This window comes from Lynx canadensis, chromosome E1 (genome assembly GCF_007474595.2).
Source record: "Lynx canadensis isolate LIC74 chromosome E1, mLynCan4.pri.v2, whole genome shotgun sequence".
Taxonomy (NCBI): domain Eukaryota; kingdom Metazoa; phylum Chordata; class Mammalia; order Carnivora; family Felidae; genus Lynx; species Lynx canadensis.
Genome location: NC_044316.2, coordinates 4,571,675 through 4,595,381, shown reverse-complemented (window position 1 = coordinate 4,595,381; position 23,707 = coordinate 4,571,675). Strand labels below are relative to the sequence as shown.

At 43.2% G+C, this 23,707-nt stretch overlaps 1 protein-coding gene across 1 annotated transcript; it reads left to right on the top strand.

Annotated features, from left to right (window-relative positions):
* The first annotated feature begins 449 nt into the window (after positions 1–449).
* Positions 450–23,066, top strand: MYH4 (myosin heavy chain 4). Its single transcript, XM_030295225.1, has 38 exons — positions 450–656; positions 739–882; positions 1,224–1,380; positions 2,128–2,155; positions 2,245–2,359; positions 2,778–2,870; positions 3,025–3,088; positions 3,231–3,329; positions 3,456–3,559; positions 5,244–5,382; positions 6,017–6,135; positions 6,226–6,375; positions 6,492–6,662; positions 8,168–8,477; positions 9,312–9,382; positions 9,787–9,874; positions 9,982–10,099; positions 10,631–10,754; positions 10,846–10,982; positions 11,098–11,353; positions 12,048–12,290; positions 12,593–12,769; positions 12,974–13,119; positions 13,407–13,497; positions 13,583–13,972; positions 14,680–14,806; positions 15,260–15,378; positions 15,506–15,702; positions 17,172–17,355; positions 17,435–17,600; positions 17,702–17,826; positions 18,473–18,781; positions 19,346–19,549; positions 20,904–21,029; positions 21,117–21,287; positions 21,374–21,478; positions 21,829–21,924; positions 22,899–23,066. Exons 1-38 carry the CDS (start codon positions 453–455, stop codon positions 23,049–23,051), a joined length of 5,820 nt encoding a protein of 1,939 aa, XP_030151085.1. The 5' UTR covers positions 450–452; the 3' UTR covers positions 23,052–23,066.
* The last annotated feature ends 641 nt before the right edge of the window (positions 23,067–23,707 follow it).

Sequence of the window (23,707 nt, the reverse complement as noted above, 5' to 3'; positions counted from 1 at the left end):
AAAAGAGTTATTTTCCATGGTTTTGTATCATTGCAATGTCAAAAAAAAAAAAGTGGGAAGGGGGAATGGAAAAAGGAAACAAAGCTAAGCAAGCAGAAAAAGAAAATATTCTGAACACACTTGGGGCATCACAAACATTGCTGACTGAAATATGAATTCTTCCACATTTCTCTGCAAAGCCTTACAACACAGAGGATGCAATGGAGGCCTCAAATGTCACAAACATGAAGCTGCCAACATAAGGCTTTCCAACCTGTGATCCGATCCCTCAACACCTTTGTACAGGACACGAGAGTGATCCCGACAGGCGGCAGTGAGGAAACGGGCGAGGCCAATGAGGCACAGGAACGTGAAACCAAGAGGACAACGTCCACGCTCCCCCAGCCTCACCGTCAGGCTCTCTCTGCCCTCTAGGTACACCTGTGCTGTGTTGCCGCCAATAACCCCCAGCCATGAGTTCCGACGCTGAGATGGCCGTTTTTGGGGAGGCAGCTCCGTACCTCCGAAAGTCTGAAAAGGAGCGCATTGAAGCCCAGAATAGGCCCTTCGATGCCAAGAATTCTGTCTTTGTGGTGGATGCTAAGGAATCCTACGTGAAAAGCACAGTCCAGAGCAGAGAAGGGGGGAAGGTGACGGTGAAGACTGATGCTGGGGCTGTAAGTAACACAAAGGGAGGTGGGCAAACATAACTGATGCTTTTCTGTTCCTCAGCTGATAAGCACTAGCTCCTCTTAACAGACTGTCACAGTTAAGGAAGATCAAATCTTCTCCATGAACCCTCCCAAATACGACAAGATCGAGGACATGGCCATGATGACGCACCTGCACGAGCCCGCCGTGCTGTACAACCTCAAAGAGCGTTACGCAGCCTGGATGATCTACGTGAGCACCCCCTTCTTTTTCTTTTCACTTTCCACTAACTTCATGAACTATGTTAGCTAAACTTTATTAAAGACTTTATTTTTTGATTTGGTTATTATATTATCTTAAGACTAATCATCTGGTTACTGTTGTGAATTCTAATGTATTTGAAAATGTGCATGGGAAAAGCCATCTACTTAATGCTGAATTCATTGGCAAACTGAAGCATCTTGTGTAGGGTGTGTGTGGGTGGGAGGCAGCCTTAGGAGAACCATCCTGGTGCTCTGGTCCCTCTCCCTTTGCATATCGAGCAGTATTTCCAAGGTGATTGCTGACTGAGCAAGCTTGTTGTCATTTCCCAGACCTACTCGGGCCTCTTCTGCGTCACCGTCAACCCCTACAAGTGGCTGCCGGTGTACAACCCCGAGGTGGTGACCGCCTACCGGGGCAAGAAGCGCCAGGAGGCCCCGCCCCACATCTTCTCCATCTCCGACAACGCCTATCAGTTCATGCTGACAGGTGAGTCCATAATTACAATTTACGGAGTCATTTATAAAGTAAGTATATGCTGATAACACAAAAGACACAGAGGCAGTACTTTGAGAATAAAATGTTCAGCACAAACATAATAATAATGATAGTATGCTAATATGGCAAGTAGTATACTATAATAATAAAATTGGGAAATATACTTAGAATAAAATGGACCAGTTCCAAAAACATAGAGAATTTTGCTTATATTTCCATGGTAAAATCCATACTAATTAATGCTAATTTCAGCTCAAAATTAACCAAATGTAGGTACCATCTATGCATTTTAATCACAGCTAATGTGTCCTCTCTCCTAGAGAGTGAGCTTTGAAAGCTCATAGTGACAGGTCGCCACAATCACAACACAAAACTTTGGATGGGACATTAATAGCATGATGAGATTTTGCACTATGGACCAAGTGGCTAAATGGATAATGGAGCCAGTACTCATTGGATATTGATACATGACTCTCACAGACATTTTGTTGAAATAGTGCATCACACGTTCCATGTCACACTAAAGGCCACAGGAGTGCAACACACTGGCTAATTAACACATCTTTTTGCTACTTATTTTAAAAAGAATCTTGTGAAAAAAGCAAAGCACCAATCCATATAGTTATTTTTGTGTGTGTGAGTGGGAGGTTTTAAAAGGCAATTTTGAGTTTGCAAGCACTGTGTTAATCTATGTGCTAAGTGTATTTTTCAGCATTATCTCCGGTTTCTCTTTCACAGATCGTGAGAACCAGTCGATCCTGATTACGTATGTAGATTTCAGTGCCTTTCTTTCTGTTGGATTTTGGTCGCGGTAGTGGTTAGACTCTGACTTGTCCCTCCGTGTGGACTTGGCAGCGGCGAATCCGGGGCGGGCAAGACCGTGAACACCAAGCGTGTCATCCAGTACTTTGCAACCATCGCAATCACTGGAGAGAAGAAAAAAGAAGAACCTACTCCTGGCAAAATGCAGGTGGGTATGATACTCTTCCCAGGATGCAAGACATCAGAGGCTCTGAAAAATCTGACCAAGTCCTTTAGAGCCACGGCCACCAATGTAGGTGACGCTCAAATGCAGAAAATAACTCTTGGGTGGGCTGTAAGAATGAGATGATTGATTGTTGCTGCGTGCGCCAGGTAGTAGTTCTCACAACCATTTATGAGGAGGAAAAACCAGGCATTGTGGAATACAGAAATCAAGGCCATGTCACTGGAGTACCTCCCTCCCCCACTTTGTCTTCCTTCTACTTGCTGCAGAAAGCCTCCCCAAAGTTACAGAGGTCTGCGAAGGGAGAAGGGGACAGGAGAGGAAGTCAATGGGAGGCTACCTCAGCAGACTGCAACTCATCTTCTCCAGGGTCTTTTTGTCCATCTTCCTCATTTCTCTTCAGGGAACGCTTGAAGATCAAATCATCAGCGCCAACCCCCTACTGGAGGCCTTTGGCAACGCCAAGACCGTGAGGAACGACAACTCCTCTCGCTTTGTGAGTCTCTTGCTCTTCCTTTTCACGTGAACGTCAGCACTGACACTTCTGCACGTGTGGTGTCGACATCTTTACCGTCCGTTCGGTCCGTAGCTAAAGAAAACATTTGTCTGCCTTTGAACGTGTACAAAAAGTCTTCCTTTGCCTTTTTAAGGGAAAATTCATCAGGATCCATTTTGGTGCAACAGGCAAACTGGCTTCTGCAGATATTGAAACATGTAAGTTAATAAATATTAGGGATTAAAAATCTTTTTCTTCCAGGGAATATATTGAAAATCTTATTTGTGTTAGGTAAACTTTTCAAATGCTTAATTTTCCATTGTGCCTTTTCTTTTAAACGTGCTCGATCTGCCTTTCTAGATCTGCTAGAGAAGTCCCGAGTTACTTTCCAGCTAAAGGCTGAAAGAAGCTACCACATATTTTATCAAATCATGTCCAACAAGAAACCAGAACTTATTGGTAAGAAGTATCTGTGATTTATTTCCACCGAGGAAGAATAAAAGCCCTTCTTCCTAATAGTCCCTCTAAAAAGTTTCTCATGACCAAAGTAATTCTGGCTATACTTGTTCTTTTCCACGTGCACAGAAATGCTCCTGATCACCACGAACCCATACGACTTTGCCTTTGTCAGTCAAGGTGAAATCACAGTGCCCAGCATTGATGATCAGGAAGAGTTGATGGCTACAGATGTAAGTAATAGGTACAAAACAGGAAAAAGCAAATTCATCTTGCAGTATACGACACTCTCCTCTATAGAGTGAACAGCATTAGCAGAAAGACATTAGGGGCAATATTACCTTTCAGGCTTCCTTACCCTTGGAACAAAGTTATAGGATGTGTCAATGACCTCTACCATGTATCAGAAAACTTTAAAAGTCTGGAATAAACATCGAGCGTTAGGCATTTCTCAGCTGGTTGGCTCCTTTTTCCTTTTTTTCTCATTGGTCATTGGGTCCATTTTTGTACTCCAATAGTGACATTTCTCCTATGTCACACCCTACAGCCAAGAGTCTGGGAAAAGGAGCTAAAAGATTTTTAACAGAACATGATATTTCCACAGTTCTTCTGTAACTGGACATAAATACGAACTTTGTTTCAAATGTAACTCTGTGGGCCAATGGTATTCCCTTCTCCCCCCCAACTCCACCCCATGTAGCATTTGAAGAAATGGATTCTCTACCTCAAAAATTCGTTTTGGGACTCCATGAACGTTTAGTTTTGGGAACTATAGATTCTCTCTCCCTTCTCTTCTTTTTTTAAGGATCATTGCTCTTTTATTTTCTTTATACATACACTTATAGATATTTCAAGTTTTCTTTTGAATTTCTGAATAGTCAACCTTCAATTATTCTCAACTTTAAGACCAGTGGGAACACCCCAATATTCCCAAGACAAGATTGAGAGTTGCTTACAAGAATACTTTTTCTCTTAAAATATTACTTTCAAAAACTCTATGAACTATTTGTGTGCCTTTATCTGATAAATAACAGCTTTCACAAGCTTTAACCCATTATTATTCCTATGTCCAAAAGTGTTAGGAGTTGAGAGGTTAAAAAAAAAAAAAAAACTTAGTAGTCTTGCCCCAAGACTTCTGTAATATTAACATGGAGGCATTTTGAGTAGGTCGGGTCAGTGAGCTGGAAGTAAATTATCTGGAGAGTCTTAGGAGACACGAGTGTTACATAACCAAGCTCTCTCTGCTTTCTCAAAGCCTAACATGGGCAACTAAGAAGGTGATCAAAATCTGATAGAGAAAAAAAGATACAACAATACTTCAATGAAAGCAGTTCTGTTCAGAAATGTCTCTTCCCTGCATGAGGAACAACCAGGTGAAGTTCCCTGCCAGGCATCTCACGGGACCTGATGTCATAGAAGAACATGGGGAAAAACACAGGGCACGTGCTGTCCTCCTCATACCCTCTTCCCAACTTCACCTGCCCTGTCCAGGAAGGCAGGCTAGGATTACATATTTGGCTGGGACAACACAGGAGGAAAAGGAGCAAACAGACTTGTGAGGCAAAGGGAACGCATAAGATAAGAAACATACGGGGCAAGGCTGGGGTCACGTGGAGAAACGGGAAGTGCGTTGGCCTTGGCATCCAAAGCCAAGGCTCTGAGTCCTGGCTAGGTGAGTGTGGACAAGTCGCGTAAGATCTTCCCTGTTCACCTGACTCCATGGGAAACTGATGCATACCTCTTGGTGCTGCTTTGTGGAACTAAGTGCTAAAGAACAGGAGTGCCTTTAGACAGCAAAGTGCTAGTCAAATGCAAAGGCAAGACAGGGTGAGAAGATGGGGAGGCAGGCCCCTGTGTACTGAAGGCATCTGCCATGGTGATCATTGCGAGCCGAGTCAGATCCAACTCTTTCCACAGAGTGCTGTGGACATTCTGGGTTTCAGCACTGACGAAAAGGCTGCCATCTACAAGCTCACGGGCGCCGTGATGCATTATGGGAACATGAAGTTCAAGCAGAAGCAGCGTGAGGAGCAGGCCGAGCCTGACGGCACCGAAGGTACCTACACTCCCTGCTTGCTCACGTCATTCAATTGAGATTACAGCTGACACCATCAGTTCCTCAAGGGCAAGGGCCCTGGGTTCACTTTCTTGACTTATCCGACAGTGGGGAAAACTAGAAGGGAACAGAAATGACACACACTGCATGTTTTACACAACTGAGATTTGTGGAGACGTGATTTCTGCCCATTCCATTTTTCACTGCCTTACTGTACGCTAGTATTTACGATCTGATTAAAGCATTTTTCATCCCAGTCAATAATTTGTGTGCCCACATGCACTGGAGGAAAAAAAAAAAAAAACTGATCAGAATTTTCCTGTCACTACTCCTCTAGGTTAGAATTTCACAAATTATTTTTATCTGTGGTCTACTTTAGCTTTGTTTTAAATATCACACAGAGCATCAATTCCCCAAGTTCCAAATTATCATCTCAAAAAAATGACTAAAATTAGTGTGAAAGTTGGCAATGCTTTTGAAGCAATATGAACAAATGGTTTTGCCACATTTGCACATATTACTCTTTGAGCAGAACTTTTTCTCTTTGTCATTGTCCTTCACACCTTAAGCTGTGCACACTGTGGTTTTTGTTTTGTTTTGTTTTGTTTTTACCGTCCTCACCTGGTTCATGCAGTTGCTGACAAGGCAGCCTACCTCCAGAGTCTGAACTCTGCTGACCTGCTCAAAGCCCTCTGCTACCCCAGGGTCAAGGTCGGCAACGAGTACGTCACCAAAGGCCAGACTGTGCAGCAGGTAAGTGAACGGCCTCAATGAATCACACACATCCCCAGCCTTCTCAACACGTCTTTAGTAACGCCAACAATCATTACTCTGTCCACGAAGGTATACAACGCGGTGGGCGCCCTGGCCAAGGCCGTCTACGAGAAGATGTTCCTGTGGATGGTCACCCGCATCAACCAGCAGCTGGACACCAAGCAGCCCAGACAGTACTTCATCGGGGTCCTGGACATCGCCGGCTTTGAGATCTTTGATGTGAGTTGTTGGAATAAGCGGCCCTGTTAAGGCCCCTCCGCTTCGTGTCTGCTCTGCCGAATTCCCCCCGGGTTTCCCAAACTCACTTGAGCTCTTTGGTGTTTGCAACGCCCTAGTTCAACAGTCTGGAGCAGCTGTGCATCAACTTCACCAACGAGAAGCTGCAACAGTTCTTCAACCACCACATGTTCGTGCTGGAGCAGGAGGAGTACAAGAAGGAGGGCATCGAGTGGGAGTTCATCGACTTTGGGATGGACCTGGCTGCCTGCATCGAGCTCATCGAGAAGGTTCGTATGACTTTTCAAGCCTTCGGTATGTGAAAAACAAACTGTCCACCTCCTCATGCTGAATGAACTGCAATCCCAATTCTCAAAGAACCAGCAGCGGTGTTTTATGACATTCCTGGGCACAGTGACCAGGTGCATGGTGCATCACAAGCAACATATTAAGGAGTAGTTTTTCATAGAAAAATGATTGCAATACATACACATCCACAGACACAAGGATTCACATTTCTCCCTCTTTTCACTTCCTTCTCCCTCACTTTTGTTCCTATGTGATCTCTTGGGTGACAGGAATGAAATCACAGCTAGTCCTGTGAGTACGATCATTGATCCTGGCTGTCCCATGATGGTGTGCCATGCATGAATCATCCTTCACGGGTATCAAGGCAGGATATGTCAAGGTGTCTTATAGGCTGGGAGGGCAGCTTTTCAGTTGTTGCAGTCAGTAAGACCATGTGGACTGCTGAATAAACAGCCTTACCTGGAAGGGGAGCCCTAAATTCCCCTTTATCAAAGAGTTGGGGCAATGATTCTATCGGTTGTGTGTATACTAAAACCCAACAAGCAATCATTAAGCACTTTCGAATGTGCACTGGGCACTCACCACATGCCTAGGGAGGCCCACACAGTACATGGTTACATGTGAACACTAGCCTGAGCAGACGAAAGGGGAAAAGTAAGTACAACCGCCATCTATGACAACTTCACACACTCATGTCAAAATTCATCAAAATATGAAAGAGGAGGGGGTAATATCCGCCTGGGTCTACCCAACTGGAGGAAAATAACTTTAATTTGGTGATACAGTATCTCTGCTATTCACAAAAACTGTGTGGTACTCAGTTCATGGAACATCAAAATAGGTTTGGGGAGACAATTTGTGACTGAACATCAACAACATTGAATTTTCTATCAGTCGTTCATATCAAACTTGCCACTGAAAGGAGTCGATCTGCTTACAAAGCAAAACCTAATTATCATCACTCAACTCCACAGAGTGGGGAACATAGCACAGAGTACAGAGAGTTCTAATGATACAACATGAGATGCACTTTTCTCCTGGGAACGGACCATTTTTAATCTTTAGCTGTAATTTCTCTTCTCTTCATACTTTTGTCATGTCTAGAGTTGAGGTGAAGGAAATTACACTGTCAGTAGGGAAGAAAGTATTTAGATAGATACATATATGGGATAAAGAATTCAGCTTTGAAATGGTAGTTTTGGAATTTAATTTTATACTCTGAACATAAAGTTTGCCAAATGGCACAGATGGGCTTTTTTTTTTAATTGAGTCTTTCTAGCAAATATATTTCCCATATGTCCTTGATACAGGACTGTTTCACATTTCAGTAGCAGAGGAGAGGCAGCAAAGTAGAACCATGCCTATTGAATTTCTTATCACCCGAACTCTTATTCTGGAACATGTTCAGGTTTCCACCAAGTACATAAACTATTAGAGCACACTTTTCTGAGGGACTCATATTATCATCCCTTTTTCCTACTCTCAGCCTATGGGCATCTTCTCCATCCTGGAGGAGGAGTGCATGTTCCCCAAGGCCACGGACACCTCCTTCAAGAACAAGCTGTACGAACAGCACCTGGGCAAGTCCAACAACTTCCAGAAGCCCAAGCCTGCCAAAGGCAAGGCTGAGGCCCACTTCTCGCTGGTGCACTACGCCGGCACCGTGGACTACAACATTGCCGGCTGGCTGGACAAGAACAAGGACCCGCTGAACGAGACCGTGGTTGGGCTGTACCAGAAGTCCGGAATGAAGACTCTGGCTCTCCTCTTTGCTGGGGGACAAAGTGCTGAAGCAGGTTGTTAATATCACTAATATGTTCCTAGAGTCACAAAACAGAAATATACTTTTTATCAGAGACTGATATAGTTATCTCAAAACCTGTCATGAAAATACTGGCCAATATGGACTTAATGATAGGAAGTATATTTAGTGAGTCTTACAATCATAGGCTTTCAGAGCTAAAACTGACACTATGGATCATTTTGTCCATGGCCTCATTTCACCCATGAGGAAACAGAGACTCAAAGGTTAAGTGACATGCTCAAGATCATACAGCTTATTTCAATTATTTTGATAGTATCGGTTCCTTAAAGGATCCAGCTAAGCTGGAGATGAAGAAATCCTTTGTCAAGGCACTAGTGCTTAAGGAATGCAAGTTGTGTTCTCCTAAGTACCCTAAGACCAGATGTGCAAGCAGAGGTAGAGAAACACAAGCAAACAGGAAGCAGGACTTGCCTGCAGGTTAGCAGAGGCTCACCTCCCTGGCACCATGCATGCAACTTTGCCTCTTCTCTGGGGGATGTGTGCACTAAGGCGGCATTACTCCTCTGTCTTCTGGCACTCCCCCTCTGCTGATTTGGAGGAGAGGGGTCCTACCTCTTCCCCACATCTACCCTTTGCATCCACAGTTCTTTTATTGTTGCTGTTGTTGTTTTCCTGAATACCTATAATGTGAGCCAATGCATCTATTTCCCTAATCCAGAGCTGAAGGAGGAAAGATACAGAGGGAAGATGAGGGATGATACAAGTGAATGTGTGCACATTTAAATTCCAGAGGGAATCTTGGGAGTCCTTATACCTATGGATAGTACAAATTAAATAGTTTTAATTCTTTTATATTATTTTTCAGAAAGTGGCGGTGGAAAAAAAGGTGGCAAAAAGAAGGGTTCTTCTTTCCAGACAGTGTCAGCGCTTTTTAGGGTACAGTATATTCTTGAATGCCCAAAAAAACCTACTTCTGTGACAATTAAATTATCGTAACTTAAAAAAACTTTTTTAAAAGAAATCTATAGTGAAACAGAAAAAAGGTAATGTTGTACAAAGGAAAATGAAAAATGTGTTAGGAAAAATTGAACAAAAATAAAACCTGCAGTGTGAGTTCAAACCTTACAATATATGAAACATCTCCCCTCAAAGCTCCAAATCTAAAAGATCTAGCGTTGAACAAATTTCACATGAAATCAAACCCTCTCTGGAAGCAACTACTGTAGTCAGTTACATTGACTTTATTCATGAAATGGAGCCCATTAACTACAGATCCTTGATAGGGAGTCTCACGTAAATGCAACAAAAAACGATTTTAAAACTTTCCCTATGGTTCTCAGGAGAATTTGAACAAGCTGATGACCAACCTGAGGAGCACTCACCCCCACTTTGTACGCTGCATCATCCCCAATGAAACCAAAACTCCCGGTAAGACTCTTCTGACATCCAAGTAAGACGCCAGTGTGACTTCACTATTCTATAGACATACAGACAACACGTTTGTTTGCTTGTTTGTTTATTTGTTTGTTTGTAAGGGGCCATGGAGCATGAACTTGTCCTGCACCAGCTGAGGTGTAACGGAGTGCTGGAAGGCATCCGCATCTGCAGGAAGGGATTCCCCAGCAGAATCCTTTATGCAGACTTCAAGCAGAGGTTTGTGTCTCATTTTTTTCTCCCTTTCAATGTGCTAGTCCAGATCATTATTGCCATGCAATTCAAACATCTTTTAACTTTTCCCTGAAAACCGAAATTCTGGGGTGCCTGGGTGGCTCAGTCGGTTATGCATCTGACTCTTGGTTTTGGCTCAGGTCGTGATCTCATAGTTTGTGGGATCAACCCCTGTGTCAGGGTCCATGCTGACAGTGCAGAGCCTGCTTGGGATTCTCTCTCCCCATCTCTCTCTGCCCCTCCCCTGCTCATGCTCGCTCTCTCTCTCTCTCTCTCTCAAAAGAAATAAATAAGCATTTTTTTAAAAAGAAAACTGAAATGCAATTATCAGAAAGAATGAAGCCTTGGTTTATATTATACTGTTTTTAAACATATTTTCCCAAGGTTTATCTAAAGCACTGCTTGATTATTTTAAGGGAATTTTTTCCTCAAAACTCAGTCTATCATTTTTTCAATGATAGTTACTGTGAGTTTTGGTAAGAAAAACAAACTTTCATATTCTTTAATTTCTGATAGATACAAGGTTCTAAATGCAAGTGCTATCCCAGAGGGTCAGTTCATTGATAGTAAGAAGGCTTCTGAGAAACTTCTGGGGTCTATTGACATCGACCACACCCAGTACAAATTCGGTCACACCAAGGTACCAATCTACCTAAATCTCTATCATAATTTCATCACCTTGGGACTTTCTCTTGAGTGGAAATGACATATCTCACTTGTTCTTTGGCCAGGTTTTCTTTAAAGCTGGCCTGTTGGGAACTCTAGAGGAGATGCGAGATGAAAAGCTGGCCCAACTCATCACACACACCCAGGCTGTGTGCAGAGGGTACCTGATGAGAGTAGAATTCAAGAAGATGATGGAGAGGAGGTGAGGGACCTCGTTCTCCACACTTTCATAGTTGAATCCGATGCAGTCATTACTTCTGTTGAGTGCCAGTCACTGCCCACATTCTTCTTCATTTCCATATTTGTTCTTCCTACAGAGAGTCCATCTTCTGCATCCAGTACAACGTCCGTGCCTTCATGAATGTCAAGCACTGGCCCTGGATGAAGCTGTATTTCAAGATCAAGCCCCTCCTCAAGAGCGCCGAGACCGAGAAGGAGATGGCCAACATGAAGGAAGAATTTGAGAAGACCAAGGAAGAGCTGGTGAAGTCTGAGGCAAAAAGGAAAGAACTTGAGGAGAAGATGGTAGCTCTGATGCAAGAGAAAAATGACTTACAGCTTCAAGTTCAATCTGTGAGCATTAGTCCCTGCACAGCTCAGCCACTTCTTATCCTCCAAACACTGTATAAGTAGATATGAAACATTTTTAGTTTAAGGTTTATAAATCAATGGTTTCCACTAAAATATGTGTTGTCATTGTTCATCTTTCAAAAATACTAAGACTCAGACCTGAAGAAGCAATAGACATGAAGTCACAAATTACGCGGCATATGTTCATATGTACATCCATACGTAGTATGGAAATCAGAGAGCAAAGTCATAAAGCTATCCAAAGATGTTTTCCTTCCTTTATAGAACCTTCTCTTAGATGAGACTGTTGTTTCCTTAGGGAATACATTGTGCATAAAATAGAAGTTATGCCGTTCTTACCAGGGTGAGGAAAAGGTTAAATTAATGAACCCCTCAAACCTGAGAAAACCGAGTCCTAGAATTAATAACTGACCCTTCCAAAGCAGCACAAGTGCAGATTTGGCCAAAGGGCTAGTTTTCCTGATTTGGTCTTCCACACATGGATATCTGGAGGAAAACTGTTACTATACTTAATCAGTGGATTAAAATTACTAACATTTTGTCTACTGGACTTTTAAAAGTTGGCATATGTATTGACCAAACTGGTTGAGTCACTAAAGTATCCACCTTTTAATAAATTATTGTGTCTTTGCAGATATAGCTTATACAAATGGAAGTGTTTAATTTCCCCCATTAGGAAGCAGATGGCTTGGCTGACGCAGAGGAAAGATGCGACCAGCTGATTAAAACCAAAATCCAGCTGGAGGCCAAGATCAAAGAGCTGACTGAGAGAGCTGAGGATGAGGAGGAGATCAATGCCGAGCTGACGGCCAAAAAGAGGAAACTGGAGGACGAATGTTCAGAGCTCAAGAAAGACATCGATGACCTTGAGCTGACCCTGGCCAAGGTTGAAAAGGAGAAACATGCCACAGAGAACAAGGTACAATCATGATCCATTTTAGAGTGTTTAAAAGTGCTAGCTTGTTATGGAAATACTTTAACTAAAAGTTTAATCTTAAAATCAATGAATATGAAAGAAAAGTACCATCATATATATGTCGTCTTCCCCATTTCTAACTAATTACCTTGACCCTTACCTCCCATATTTTTCAGCTATGGAGGCCTGGGTTAGCTTCTCGTCTCCATTTTCCATCTTAGGCTGACACTGTCCTAAGCTATTACCATGTTTTTTGTCAAGATGATGGGATGTCATTAACATTCTATAATCTGTTCAAATCTAAGGTGAAAAACCTCACAGAAGAGATGGCAGGCCTGGACGAAACCATCGCTAAGCTGACCAAGGAGAAGAAGGCCCTCCAGGAGGCCCACCAGCAGACCCTGGATGACCTACAGGCAGAAGAGGACAAGGTCAACACGCTGACCAAAGCTAAAACCAAGCTCGAGCAGCAAGTGGATGATGTAAGTGTGAAAAACACAGTATTTCCTCTTAAGATAAAACAAACAGTTGTGACATATGCCTTTCTCTGCGGGTTTGAAAACAATCATTAAAATTCCCATGCTATTTGGTGCATCTTTTAAAATTCTCCTGTGCATCTTTGGTGGCCAGTAACATATGGTTCAGTGCCTCAGGACTGAAATAAATAAAATACACTATAAATTTAGCTTGAAGGGTCTCTGGAACAAGAAAAGAAACTCCGCATGGACCTAGAAAGAGCCAAGAGGAAACTGGAGGGAGACCTAAAACTGGCCCAGGAGTCCACAATGGACGTCGAAAATGACAAACAGCAACTCGATGAAAAACTTAAAAAGTGAGCATGATATAGTTAAATTGTAATCTGCTTGTTGTCTGTCAATTCATCTGTCAATTCAGGCCAAATATATGTTTTAAAGATCTCCAAAATATTACTTTGGAGTACACATAAAAAAACAAATAATGGCATCTTTGGCTTTTTATTAAATGAAAATGGTACAGTATTGACTTGTAAAACGTATACTACTCATGTCCTCAACACAGCAGCATAAAGATATTCCACCATATGTGGCAGAGAGGACTGGTAAGAGAACTGACAGAGCTTATTTGTTGCTCCTCTGACAGGAAAGAGTTTGAAATGAGCAATCTGCAAAGCAAGATTGAAGACGAGCAGGCCCTTGCCATGCAGCTGCAGAAGAAGATCAAGGAGTTACAGGTGAGTCACAACCTCCACCTCGTCCACGTATCACAGGAATCAAAACTGCCACGAGTTGCCATTAATGTTGGTGTGTCACCCTCAGGCCCGCATCGAGGAGCTGGAGGAGGAAATCGAGGCAGAGAGGGCCTCCCGGGCCAAAGCAGAGAAGCAGCGCTCCGACCTCTCCCGAGAACTGGAGGAGATCAGCGAGCGGCTGGAAGAAGCCGGCGGGGCCACTTCCGCCCAGATCGAGATGAACAAGAAGCGGGAGGCCGAGTTCCAGAAGATGCGCAGGGACCTGGAGGAGGCCACCCTGCAGCACGAAGCCACGGCGGCCACCCTGAGGAAGAAGCATGCGGACAGCGTGGCCGAGCTGGGGGAGCAGATAGACAACCTACAGAGGGTCAAGCAGAAGCTGGAGAAGGAGAAGAGCGAATTGAAGATGGAGATTGACGACCTGGCCAGTAACATGGAGACCGTCTCCAAGGCCAAGGTTTTTATTAACTTGTCTCCTTTTCATTTTTTTTTTTTAATTTTTTTTAACATTTTATTCATTTTTGAGACAGACAGAGACAGAGCATGAACGGGGGAGGGGCAGAGAGAGAGGGAGACACAGAATTGGAAGCAGGCTCCAGGCTCTGAGCCATCAGCCCAGAGCCCGACGCGGGGCTCGAACTCACGGACCGTGAGATCGTGACCTGAGCCGAAGTCGGCCGCCCAACCGACTGAGCCACCCAGGCGCCCCTCCTTTTCATTTTATAGAGTTTATATATGACTATATCCAATCTAACTGTATGAACTTTCAATGTTATCTCATTTTACGCCTGTTAGGCATCACTCTATTGAAATGAATCACTTCAGTGTTCCTATCTTATTTGTAGAAACCACTTTAAATATTGTCACTATGACCACGAAAGAATGTAATTACAGGAAAAAAATTTTTCTCTAAAAACCATACTCTACAGGATACAGAACTTAAGTGATGTTCATATTTTCCAAAAGGAAATGACCTAATTTTCATAATCATATGTGTATTCATTTAGCCCAAATTATGTGCCTCTACATCCAAGGCACCATGCAGGGCTTTGGAGTAGATAGAAAAGTACATAAAACTCAGCTCCTTTCCACAAGTAGTTCTCTCCAAATCCAGACTCACAAATAAAAGCGTCTGCTCTTCCTGTTGCCTACGTCCCACCACAGGGAAACCTCGAGAAAATGTGCCACACACTGGAGGACCAGCTCAGTGAAGTGAAAACGAAGGAAGAGGAGCAACAGCGCCTCATCAATGAGCTGTCGGCCCAGAAGGCGCGCCTACACACAGAGTCAGGTCAGCAGGTGCACGGCCGGTGCGCACAGAGGCCAAGAATGGAAGGCGGGCCTCCACTTGTGAGCGCCCACCGGATGCCCATCACTTCTCAGGCCACATGTGTCCAGTATCACTGATTTGTCATTCCTTCTCGTTTTTACTGGGAGATGGTAAAAAGAATGGTTCTAAGCTATAACTGGAAGAAAATTAAGCCCTGGACTGAGATATTTGTTGTCGTGGCATTACTAAAAAAAAATAATAATCTATTCATATATATATGTATATCTCCATCCTGAAATATCAAAGAAAGCTCACATTTAAAAAAAAAAGAAAGAAATAACACCTTCTCAACCATATCAAAGTTCTTGAGTTATTCTTTTCATCATGGAATAAGAGTTCTGATGTTACAGCAGTCTGTAAACTAGTCGGCACCTAGACAACAGAACTAAAGCTCTCATGTTTTGTCTTTCCCAGGTGAATTTTCACGACAGCTGGATGAGAAAGAGGCTCTGGTGTCTCAGCTATCACGAGGCAAACAAGCATTTACACAACAGATTGAGGAGTTAAAGAGGCAGCTGGAAGAGGAGTCTAAGGTGAGAATTTTCCAGCTGAGATTTCCAATCCCTCGAACTTTGCAGCATGACATACAACTGAGCTTCACTTAGAGAATATCAATGATCAGAACATAAACTTACAATGCACATTTTCTCGTTGGTTCAGGCCAAGAACGCACTGGCCCACGCCCTGCAATCAGCCCGCCATGACTGTGACCTGCTGCGCGAACAGTATGAGGAGGAGCAGGAAGCCAAGGCTGAACTGCAGAGGTCAATGTCCAAGGCCAACAGCGAGGTGGCCCAGTGGAGGACCAAATATGAGACAGACGCCATCCAGCGCACAGAGGAGCTGGAGGAGGCCAAGTACGGAGTCTTAATGATGGGGACAGAAAGAGAAGTTTAAAAACAGTGAAGATGGGCGCCTGGGTGGCGCAGTTGGTTAAGCGCCCAACTTCAGCCAGGTCACGATCTCGCCGTCCGTGAGTTCGAGCCCCGCGTCAGGCTCTGGGCTGATGGCTCAGAGCCTGGAGCCTGTTTCCGATTCTGTGTCTCCCTCTCTCTCTGCCCCTCCCCCCATTCATGCTCTGTCTCTCTCTGTCTCAAAAATAAATAAACGTTAAAAAAAAAAATTAAAAAAAAAATAAAAACAGTGAAGATAAAATAATGAAAGAAACAATATTCCAGACATGAAGATAGGTGAAAAATACCAGCCTATCTGATTACAGAGTGGTGGAAACCATCATTTTCTCTTTATAAACTGGTACATGTCCACTGAAGAAAGGGCCAAGACCACAGCCTTCCCCACAATCTCGTTTACTACAAAAATATCTTCAATTTCTTTCTAACAAAATGAACCAAAAATTATCAGCATATCCTTTACGAATTGAGTAGAACTTCCTTCAATATAAGAAAAAATGGAGGCACTGAGGCTGTCTGATACATTATTATGAATATTATAATTACCAATAATCAGTTTATCCCTACCTGGAGTATTTAGAAGTTCAGAATGAGACTATCATATTCTGTCATTATTTAACAACCAGTATCAATAAACTTATTCATTAATTATGTACAGTTTTAATGGAATAAAACTCATGGGAGTTACACATGGAAAGGCAATAATCATTATGTTCCCAGTGAAGGAAACTTCTCTATATTGGATATAGCTTGGTAGTTGTTAGAATTAAGCAGAATGAAGGGGTTTGGCAAGCATTTCCAGAGGGAGCACTCCAGATAAGAGCATGGGCTGGGGGAGGTCGTGAGTTAAGGGGGCTGGTGAAGGAAGGTATTTGGGGAAAATGTGATTATGGAATAATATTTATTGTCTGGGGCTTCAGACCCAGAACATTAGTCATTAATCCTATGCCCTCAGACATGTCACTTTGGGCCCCAGTTTCATTCATAAAGAGGACCATGTTAACACATGTTTTACGATGCTATTCAGCACTAGCATCTTTGAAGACATGCCTCCTGTTCACGGCTGTCACTTCGTCACCCTCTCGCACCCTCACCTTGCTCACTCAGCTGAAGCGCTTACTCATTCTTCATCTCTCTCCCACACGCGCACACACACATTACCATCACCATGCACACAAAAAGGCCTGGCTCAGGAGTATGTTTGGCAACCCCAGAGATAAAGAGTAGACTTCACTAGGGAGAATTAAAGAGACAAAATGGGTACTGAGAAGACATTTTAGGAAACCTTAACAATTTGTGGACACAGGAGCAAAAAATTCTTGGGGAAAACCTGCTTTCCTAGTCAGCAGCTTTATTAAGTTCACTGTGGTGGCTTCAACTCTGCTCTTGGTCACCCGCACTGACCAACGTTTCAGGAAGAAGCTGGCCCAGCGGCTGCAGGATGCGGAGGAACAGGTGGAGGCCGTGAATTCCAAATGTGCCTCTCTGGAAAAGACAAAGCAGCGGCTCCAGAACGAAGTGGAGGACCTCATGCTCGACGTGGAGAGAACAAATGCGGCCTGTGCGGCCCTGGACAAGAAGCAGAGGAACTTCGACAAGGTGGCCCACAATGACCAGCTTCTTGGGGGAAAGTGGCCTGACTCTTGATTACAGAGGCTTAGTTCTGATGTACTTCCAGGTCCTGGCAGAGTGGAAACAGAAGTATGAGGAGACTCAGGCTGAACTTGAGGCCTCCCAGAAGGAGTCCCGCTCTCTCAGCACTGAGCTGTTCAAGGTCAAGAATGCCTACGAGGAATCCCTGGATCACCTGGAAACCCTGAGGCGAGAGAACAAGAACTTGCAGCGTGAGTCTTTGTAATCCTTCTCCTTCCAAAATGGCAGGAAGGCATCTTTTCAAGTTTTCATTTTTCTCAACTGAATTTGGTGTTTTACTATGAACCTACAGAGGAGATTTCTGACCTGACGGAGCAGATTGCGGAGGGGGGAAAGCATATCCACGAATTGGAGAAAGTAAAGAAACAAATAGATCAAGAGAAGAGTGAACTACAGGCTGCCCTGGAAGAAGCAGAGGTACATGTTTTGTTTGCTCACTTATGCCTTATAAATAAATGGAAAAATTAACAGCAACTGAGATCTGTCATGTGGTAAAGCTGCAGGGGATAACTCCTTAATTCAGTGAGAAATACTGAATTTCCTTGGGAATGCAGAACAGGCTAAATTAAGATGTATGAAAGTTTGTGCATTTTTTAACGCCTTCAAGAAATCATCATGTGCAGAACAAACAACAACAAGCTCTTCAGGTATCAATTGGGAAACATCATCAAAAAGACGTGACACCCACTGACCTCCCCGTCCTTGGAATGTGGGTTCCGCTTGCCTTTCCTGCTCCCAGGGGCTGCTCCACAAACAGCCTTGAGACAGTGGTGTGGTGTTGAGAACACCTAGACAGTACACGTGACTAAATCCACTGATGGCCTCTTTGTAAACTTTTAAAATTTTGTGGGCAGAGGCACGATTCATTCGGCTTCCTGCCGTTCAAGACAAGCCTCTTACCCAAGTCACTTTGCTATTATTAAATAGCCACTACCAAGCTGGAGTGGCCTGCCTCTTTCTTTGGTCTCTCCCTGCCCTCCCAAGGGCCAGCTGCAGATTATACCTGGGAAGATCCTGAGGGGGTTGAGAACCAAGAGTAACCTAAATGTTGCTTTTTAAAAAGGGATCTCTTGAGCACGAAGAAGGCAAAATCCTTCGCATCCAGCTAGAGTTAAACCAGGTGAAATCTGAGATTGATCGGAAAATTGCTGAGAAAGATGAAGAAATCGATCAGCTAAAGAGGAACCATCTCAGAGTGGTGGAGTCAATGCAGAGCACCCTGGATGCTGAGATCAGGAGCAGGAACGATGCCCTGCGGATCAAGAAGAAGATGGAGGGAGACCTCAATGAAATGGAAATCCAGCTGAACCACGCCAACCGCCAGGCTGCAGAGGCAATAAAGAATCTTAGAAACACACAAGGAATACTGAAGGTACACTGGGATAAACACACATGGCGTCATGCAGTCAAGGTGTAACTGTGCAATTTATATGCCGTAAACCTAAATAATATGGTAATCAGTTGAAAATTTACACTGCTGAAACATACACAGCTGAAAAATAGCTTGCTTCTGGAAAAGTCAAAGAAAAGTTCACTTTGTCAGCTGAAGACGCTGCACAAATCACTTTATAGGAACCTCATTTGTATAATGTATATAAGTATATACACATATTTTTAAAATACATATATCTACACTTATTTAATTTACGTAAAACAACATCATTAGACTAGCTCATCTCTGAGGATGCTTTCTTGATCCAAAATTTGGTATCTTTGGCCATGGTATTTTTTTATGATTCACAATCTAAAATATAACATCGTGTTCTTTTGAGTAGATCTGCTACCCTAGGCTACAGAGAATGTCATTAAAGGGACTTTCTCATTTTTTCTCTCTAACCATACTCTAAGTTATTAAGAACAAGGTGTGTCGATGACCCGAAATTTGTATTCACTTTCATTGGAACGCGGGTAAGAGTCTTTGCCTCTTTCTGTGCAGGACACTCAGCTACATCTGGATGATGCCGTCAGAGGCCAGGAGGACCTGAAGGAGCAGCTGGCCATGGTGGAGCGCAGGGCCAACCTGCTGCAGGCTGAGATCGAGGAGCTGCGGGCATCCCTGGAGCAGACGGAGAGGAGCAGGAGGGTGGCCGAGCAGGAGCTCCTGGATGCCAGTGAGCGTGTGCAACTCCTGCACACCCAGGTAAGGTTCAGGACTATGGCTGAGCAAAGGCACTTCCTGAAGTTGAAGACAATCTGAGGGGATAAGCTTGTTTTTAAGTAAGGAGTAACCCTGGCCAGGGTCCTTCGTGAAGTTCTGGAGAATGCACATTACTAAGACATACTGGGAAGGGGGGGCGGGCCTAGCCAGCTCACAGGTGTATTTGTAGGCTGCCATAATCATGCCGATTAGAAAAAATTTAGGGTTCTAGAAACTTTCGTAAGGAAAGCACAAAAGGGCATCTGCTAATAACCATACATATGACATTAGTGGCCATCTTGTCTTTTGCAACTCTAAGCTGCAAATAGATAAGCAAATAAAATAGAGGAGAAAGAATAAGCCACCAAGTAATTTTGTGTGTCCCGGACACACATAAAAGCTAACTACATGAAATATAAAAAGAAGCTCTTAAGTTCAAATTCACAGAGGCCATCATTACTGCCAGTCAGCATTTGTTGTTTATAATGGATATGCTAAATAAATGGTGGTAGAGCCTCATGATGGCTAATAAGGAGCCATTACAGTATGCATTTACTGCCATGGAAAGATGTTCACAATATACTAAGTGAAAACAGCAACTTAAACATAATATATAAAGCATGATCACTTTTGTAGAAAATATATAGGATAAACAAAAGTATTATCAATGCTTATCTTTGGGTACGGAGAGTATAACAATTATTCTTTACCTCTTATTTTGCTAATTTATATGTTCTTTTTTGTAATAAGCATATATTACTACATACTTTTTAAAAACTGCAATATAAGGAAATAGCCATCATGGAAACGTTAAAATCACGTAGGACAAATAATTTTAAATTCAAATTAAAATGCAGTGTTTTTCATACTCATGCTTAGTATCCTTGAGTTGATTAAATATGTTTAAATACCATCAAGTTTTCCAAAACATAACAGATCGTTTGTTCATTTTTGTACCAATAATGATGCTATTTATGTACTTTAAATATGAAGCCAACCACATGTGAATAAACAACTAAAAATCAATAATCCATTTTCCATGAGCCACAGCACTTTACATTTTTTTTCCTGGCTCGCAGTTGTGCTTCATGCTTACAGGCAGCCACTGTTAATTGTTGAACATCTTTGGCATCAAAAATCAAATTTTACCTTAGAATTTAAGAAAATATTCATTAACAGAAGTATGGGTGAATAAGAAGAGAAGGCATAACTTAGAGTCAACTTTTCATTTGATTTTTATGCTGAAATTTTCTTGGATCACTAATTTTTGCCTGTATACACTAATAAAAATGATAGTATAAACAGAATATAATTAAATGTGCTTCCCCCCCTCCTTTTTCTTATTAATTTGAAACAGAACACCAGCCTGATCAACACCAAGAAGAAGCTGGAGACAGACATCTCCCAGATCCAGGGAGAGATGGAAGACATTGTCCAGGAAGCCCGCAACGCAGAAGAGAAGGCCAAGAAGGCCATCACTGATGTGAGCAGAGGGCAACACGGTGGTGCTCAAACTTGAACGCTGATGCGCCAGCCCAGCTCTCAACCGGTTTTGTTTCACTGCTAACAGGCGGCCATGATGGCCGAGGAGCTGAAGAAGGAGCAGGACACCAGCGCCCACCTGGAGCGGATGAAGAAGAACCTGGAGCAGACGGTGAAGGACCTTCAGCACCGTCTGGACGAGGCTGAGCAGCTGGCCCTGAAGGGCGGGAAGAAGCAGATCCAGAAACTGGAGGCCAGGGTGGGTGTCTATCAGTTCATTCAGTTCCTGACCTGTTCGTGCAGCCAGTCACAGCCAAATTGCTAAACACCTTTTTTCTCTTCCAGGTGAGGGAGCTTGAAAATGAGGTAGAAACTGAACAGAAGCGCAATGTGGAGGCTGTCAAGGGTCTCCGCAAACATGAGAGAAGAGTAAAGGAACTCACTTACCAGGTGACCTGCCTTTCCATATTTCTCAGGCCCACTTGCTTTCAAGAAAGTGAAAATAGGGGCGCCTGGGTGGCTCAGTCGGTTAAGCGTCCGACTTCGGCTCAGGTCATGATCTCGCGGTCCGTGGGTTCGAGCCCCGCGTCAGGCTCTGTGCTGACAGCTCGGAGCCTGGAGCCTGCTTCGGATTCTGTGTCTCCCTCTCTCTCTGACCCTCCCCTGTTCATGCTGTCTCTCTCTCTGTCTCAAAAATAAATAAATGTTAAAAAAAATAAAAAAATAAAAAAAAAAAAAGAAAGTGAAAATAATGCGTTGTTCTCAAATAACAACACTATTTGCTGCCTCTTACATTTCAGACGGAGGAGGACCGCAAGAATGTTCTCAGGCTGCAGGACTTGGTGGACAAATTACAAACCAAAGTTAAAGCTTACAAGAGACAAGCTGAAGAGGCCGTGAGTATCTGCGTAATGAGACAGAAAAGTCCAGAGCAGGTCCAGGTTTCAGGGAGTCTGAAGTTTATAGAATTTAAAAGTATTTCTTTAAGGCAAAGAATATAAAATCAGGTCTGAAAATGAGCATTTGGAATGAAAACAAATTTACCACTAATTACTGGAGCCTTAGATTCAGGTTCATTTCTTCTGAGACCTCTTTAGGCAATTTTCCAGACATGTTAGTATAGAAATGCTTCTTGGTTACAACCTACTTCCCTATCTAGAACACTCTGCCACTCCCAGAAATCTCCAGCACTCACAGGGTCTGTGCAAATGAGGGCTGTGAAATCTAAGCTCTGCTGAACAAACTTCACAATAAATCCATCAGAACATTTCCTTTTCATTTGGCTGCTTTCTCATCTTGTTATCTTTCTCATCCTGTTAAATTCAGAAACTTCCCTTAAGATTCTCTGCACCCAATAGTACCACTGTGTCTACTTTTTTTTTTAATTTATTTATTTATTACAAGAAAGAGAGCACAAGCAGCAGAGGGGGCAGAGAGAGAGAGAATCCCAAGCACACAGGGCTCAATCCCACCAACTGTGAGATCATGACCTGAGCCGATATCAAGAGTCGGATGTTTAACAGATTGAGCTGCCCAGATGCCCCGACTGTGCCTACTTTTTCAAGTTTGTCTCATAGAATCAGATTCCCGCAACTTTGATCTCCTTGTTGACATTATAGCATCTTAAGTTTTCCAGGACACTCTTTCCAGTGAAAAAGCCCAAGCGGGGGGTTTGTTAAGCCCACTCATTCACAGAGGCGAGCATATGGGATGCCCTACCCCCAGATAAGTACATGACCAAACAACAGAACCTTTTGTTTTCTCACTTATGAAGCAAATCCATCAGTAGCTGCTTCTAGAAGTAAAGAAGGCAATGAGAATCAGAAAATGTCAAATTTTCTTGTTCTCTCAAATGCATTTCTTTTCTCAGGAGGAACAATCCAATGTCAACCTCTCCAAATTCCGCAAGCTCCAGCACGAGCTGGAGGAGGCCGAGGAACGCGCTGACATTGCAGAGTCCCAGGTCAACAAGCTGCGGGTGAAGAGCCGGGAGGTCCACACAAAAATCATAAGTGAAGAGTAATTCACTCTTATGCTGAAAGGTGACCAAAGAAATGCGCAAAATGTGAAGTTCTTTGTCACTGTAGCATTAAGGCAATAAAATCTGCAGAGAATTTTGCAATCTAAAAATACATGTCTCTGTTAATCACAAGTTCTGTAGAACTATCAGAACTAATTCATTTATTCTACATTTGTTAAGCGCTTACTAGGCAATCAAAGATGATGACAAAAATGAGTGTGGTCAGTGAACCAACTTGAATAGAAGGCAAATGAAATTCAGTTCCCCGAAAGGATACAAAGGTGCTCAGTACACCCTCAAAACCATTCACCCAATTTTACTAACTACCAAGTATGTGTCTGTACAGAAATGGGCACCACGGATATCACAATTGTCCCCCCCTTGCAGATCAAGCCAGTAGGACAACAACAATTAACACAGCTCTTAAAAGATGAGTAGATGGTTATCGGGTGAAAGAGAAATGGAGCTGGTCATTCTAGGAAGAGAAAACGAGCATGAGATTTCAGAGAGGTTTAAGCATAGGCTCCATGAGCAAGGCCCTCACTCAGCAAGGCCTGACTATGAAGGGACCTGACTCGTGTGGTGCTGACGAATCAGGATATGCATCAACCTGGAGAAGTTTCATGAGGAGGAGAGTTGACACATTTCCGGTGAGGATG

Bases quoted from the DNA above. Each gene is read 5' to 3' on its own strand.
- MYH4 (XM_030295225.1), top strand. From the start codon at position 453: ATGAGTTCCGACGCTGAGATGGCCGTTTTTGGGGAGGCAGCTCCGTAC. The intron at 8,478-9,311 runs GTTGTTAATATC...ATTATTTTTCAG, and splicing joins GGGACAAAGTGCTGAAGCAG to AAAGTGGCGGTGGAAAAAAA. The intron at 14,807-15,259 runs GTCAGCAGGTGC...TGTCTTTCCCAG, and splicing joins GCGCCTACACACAGAGTCAG to GTGAATTTTCACGACAGCTG.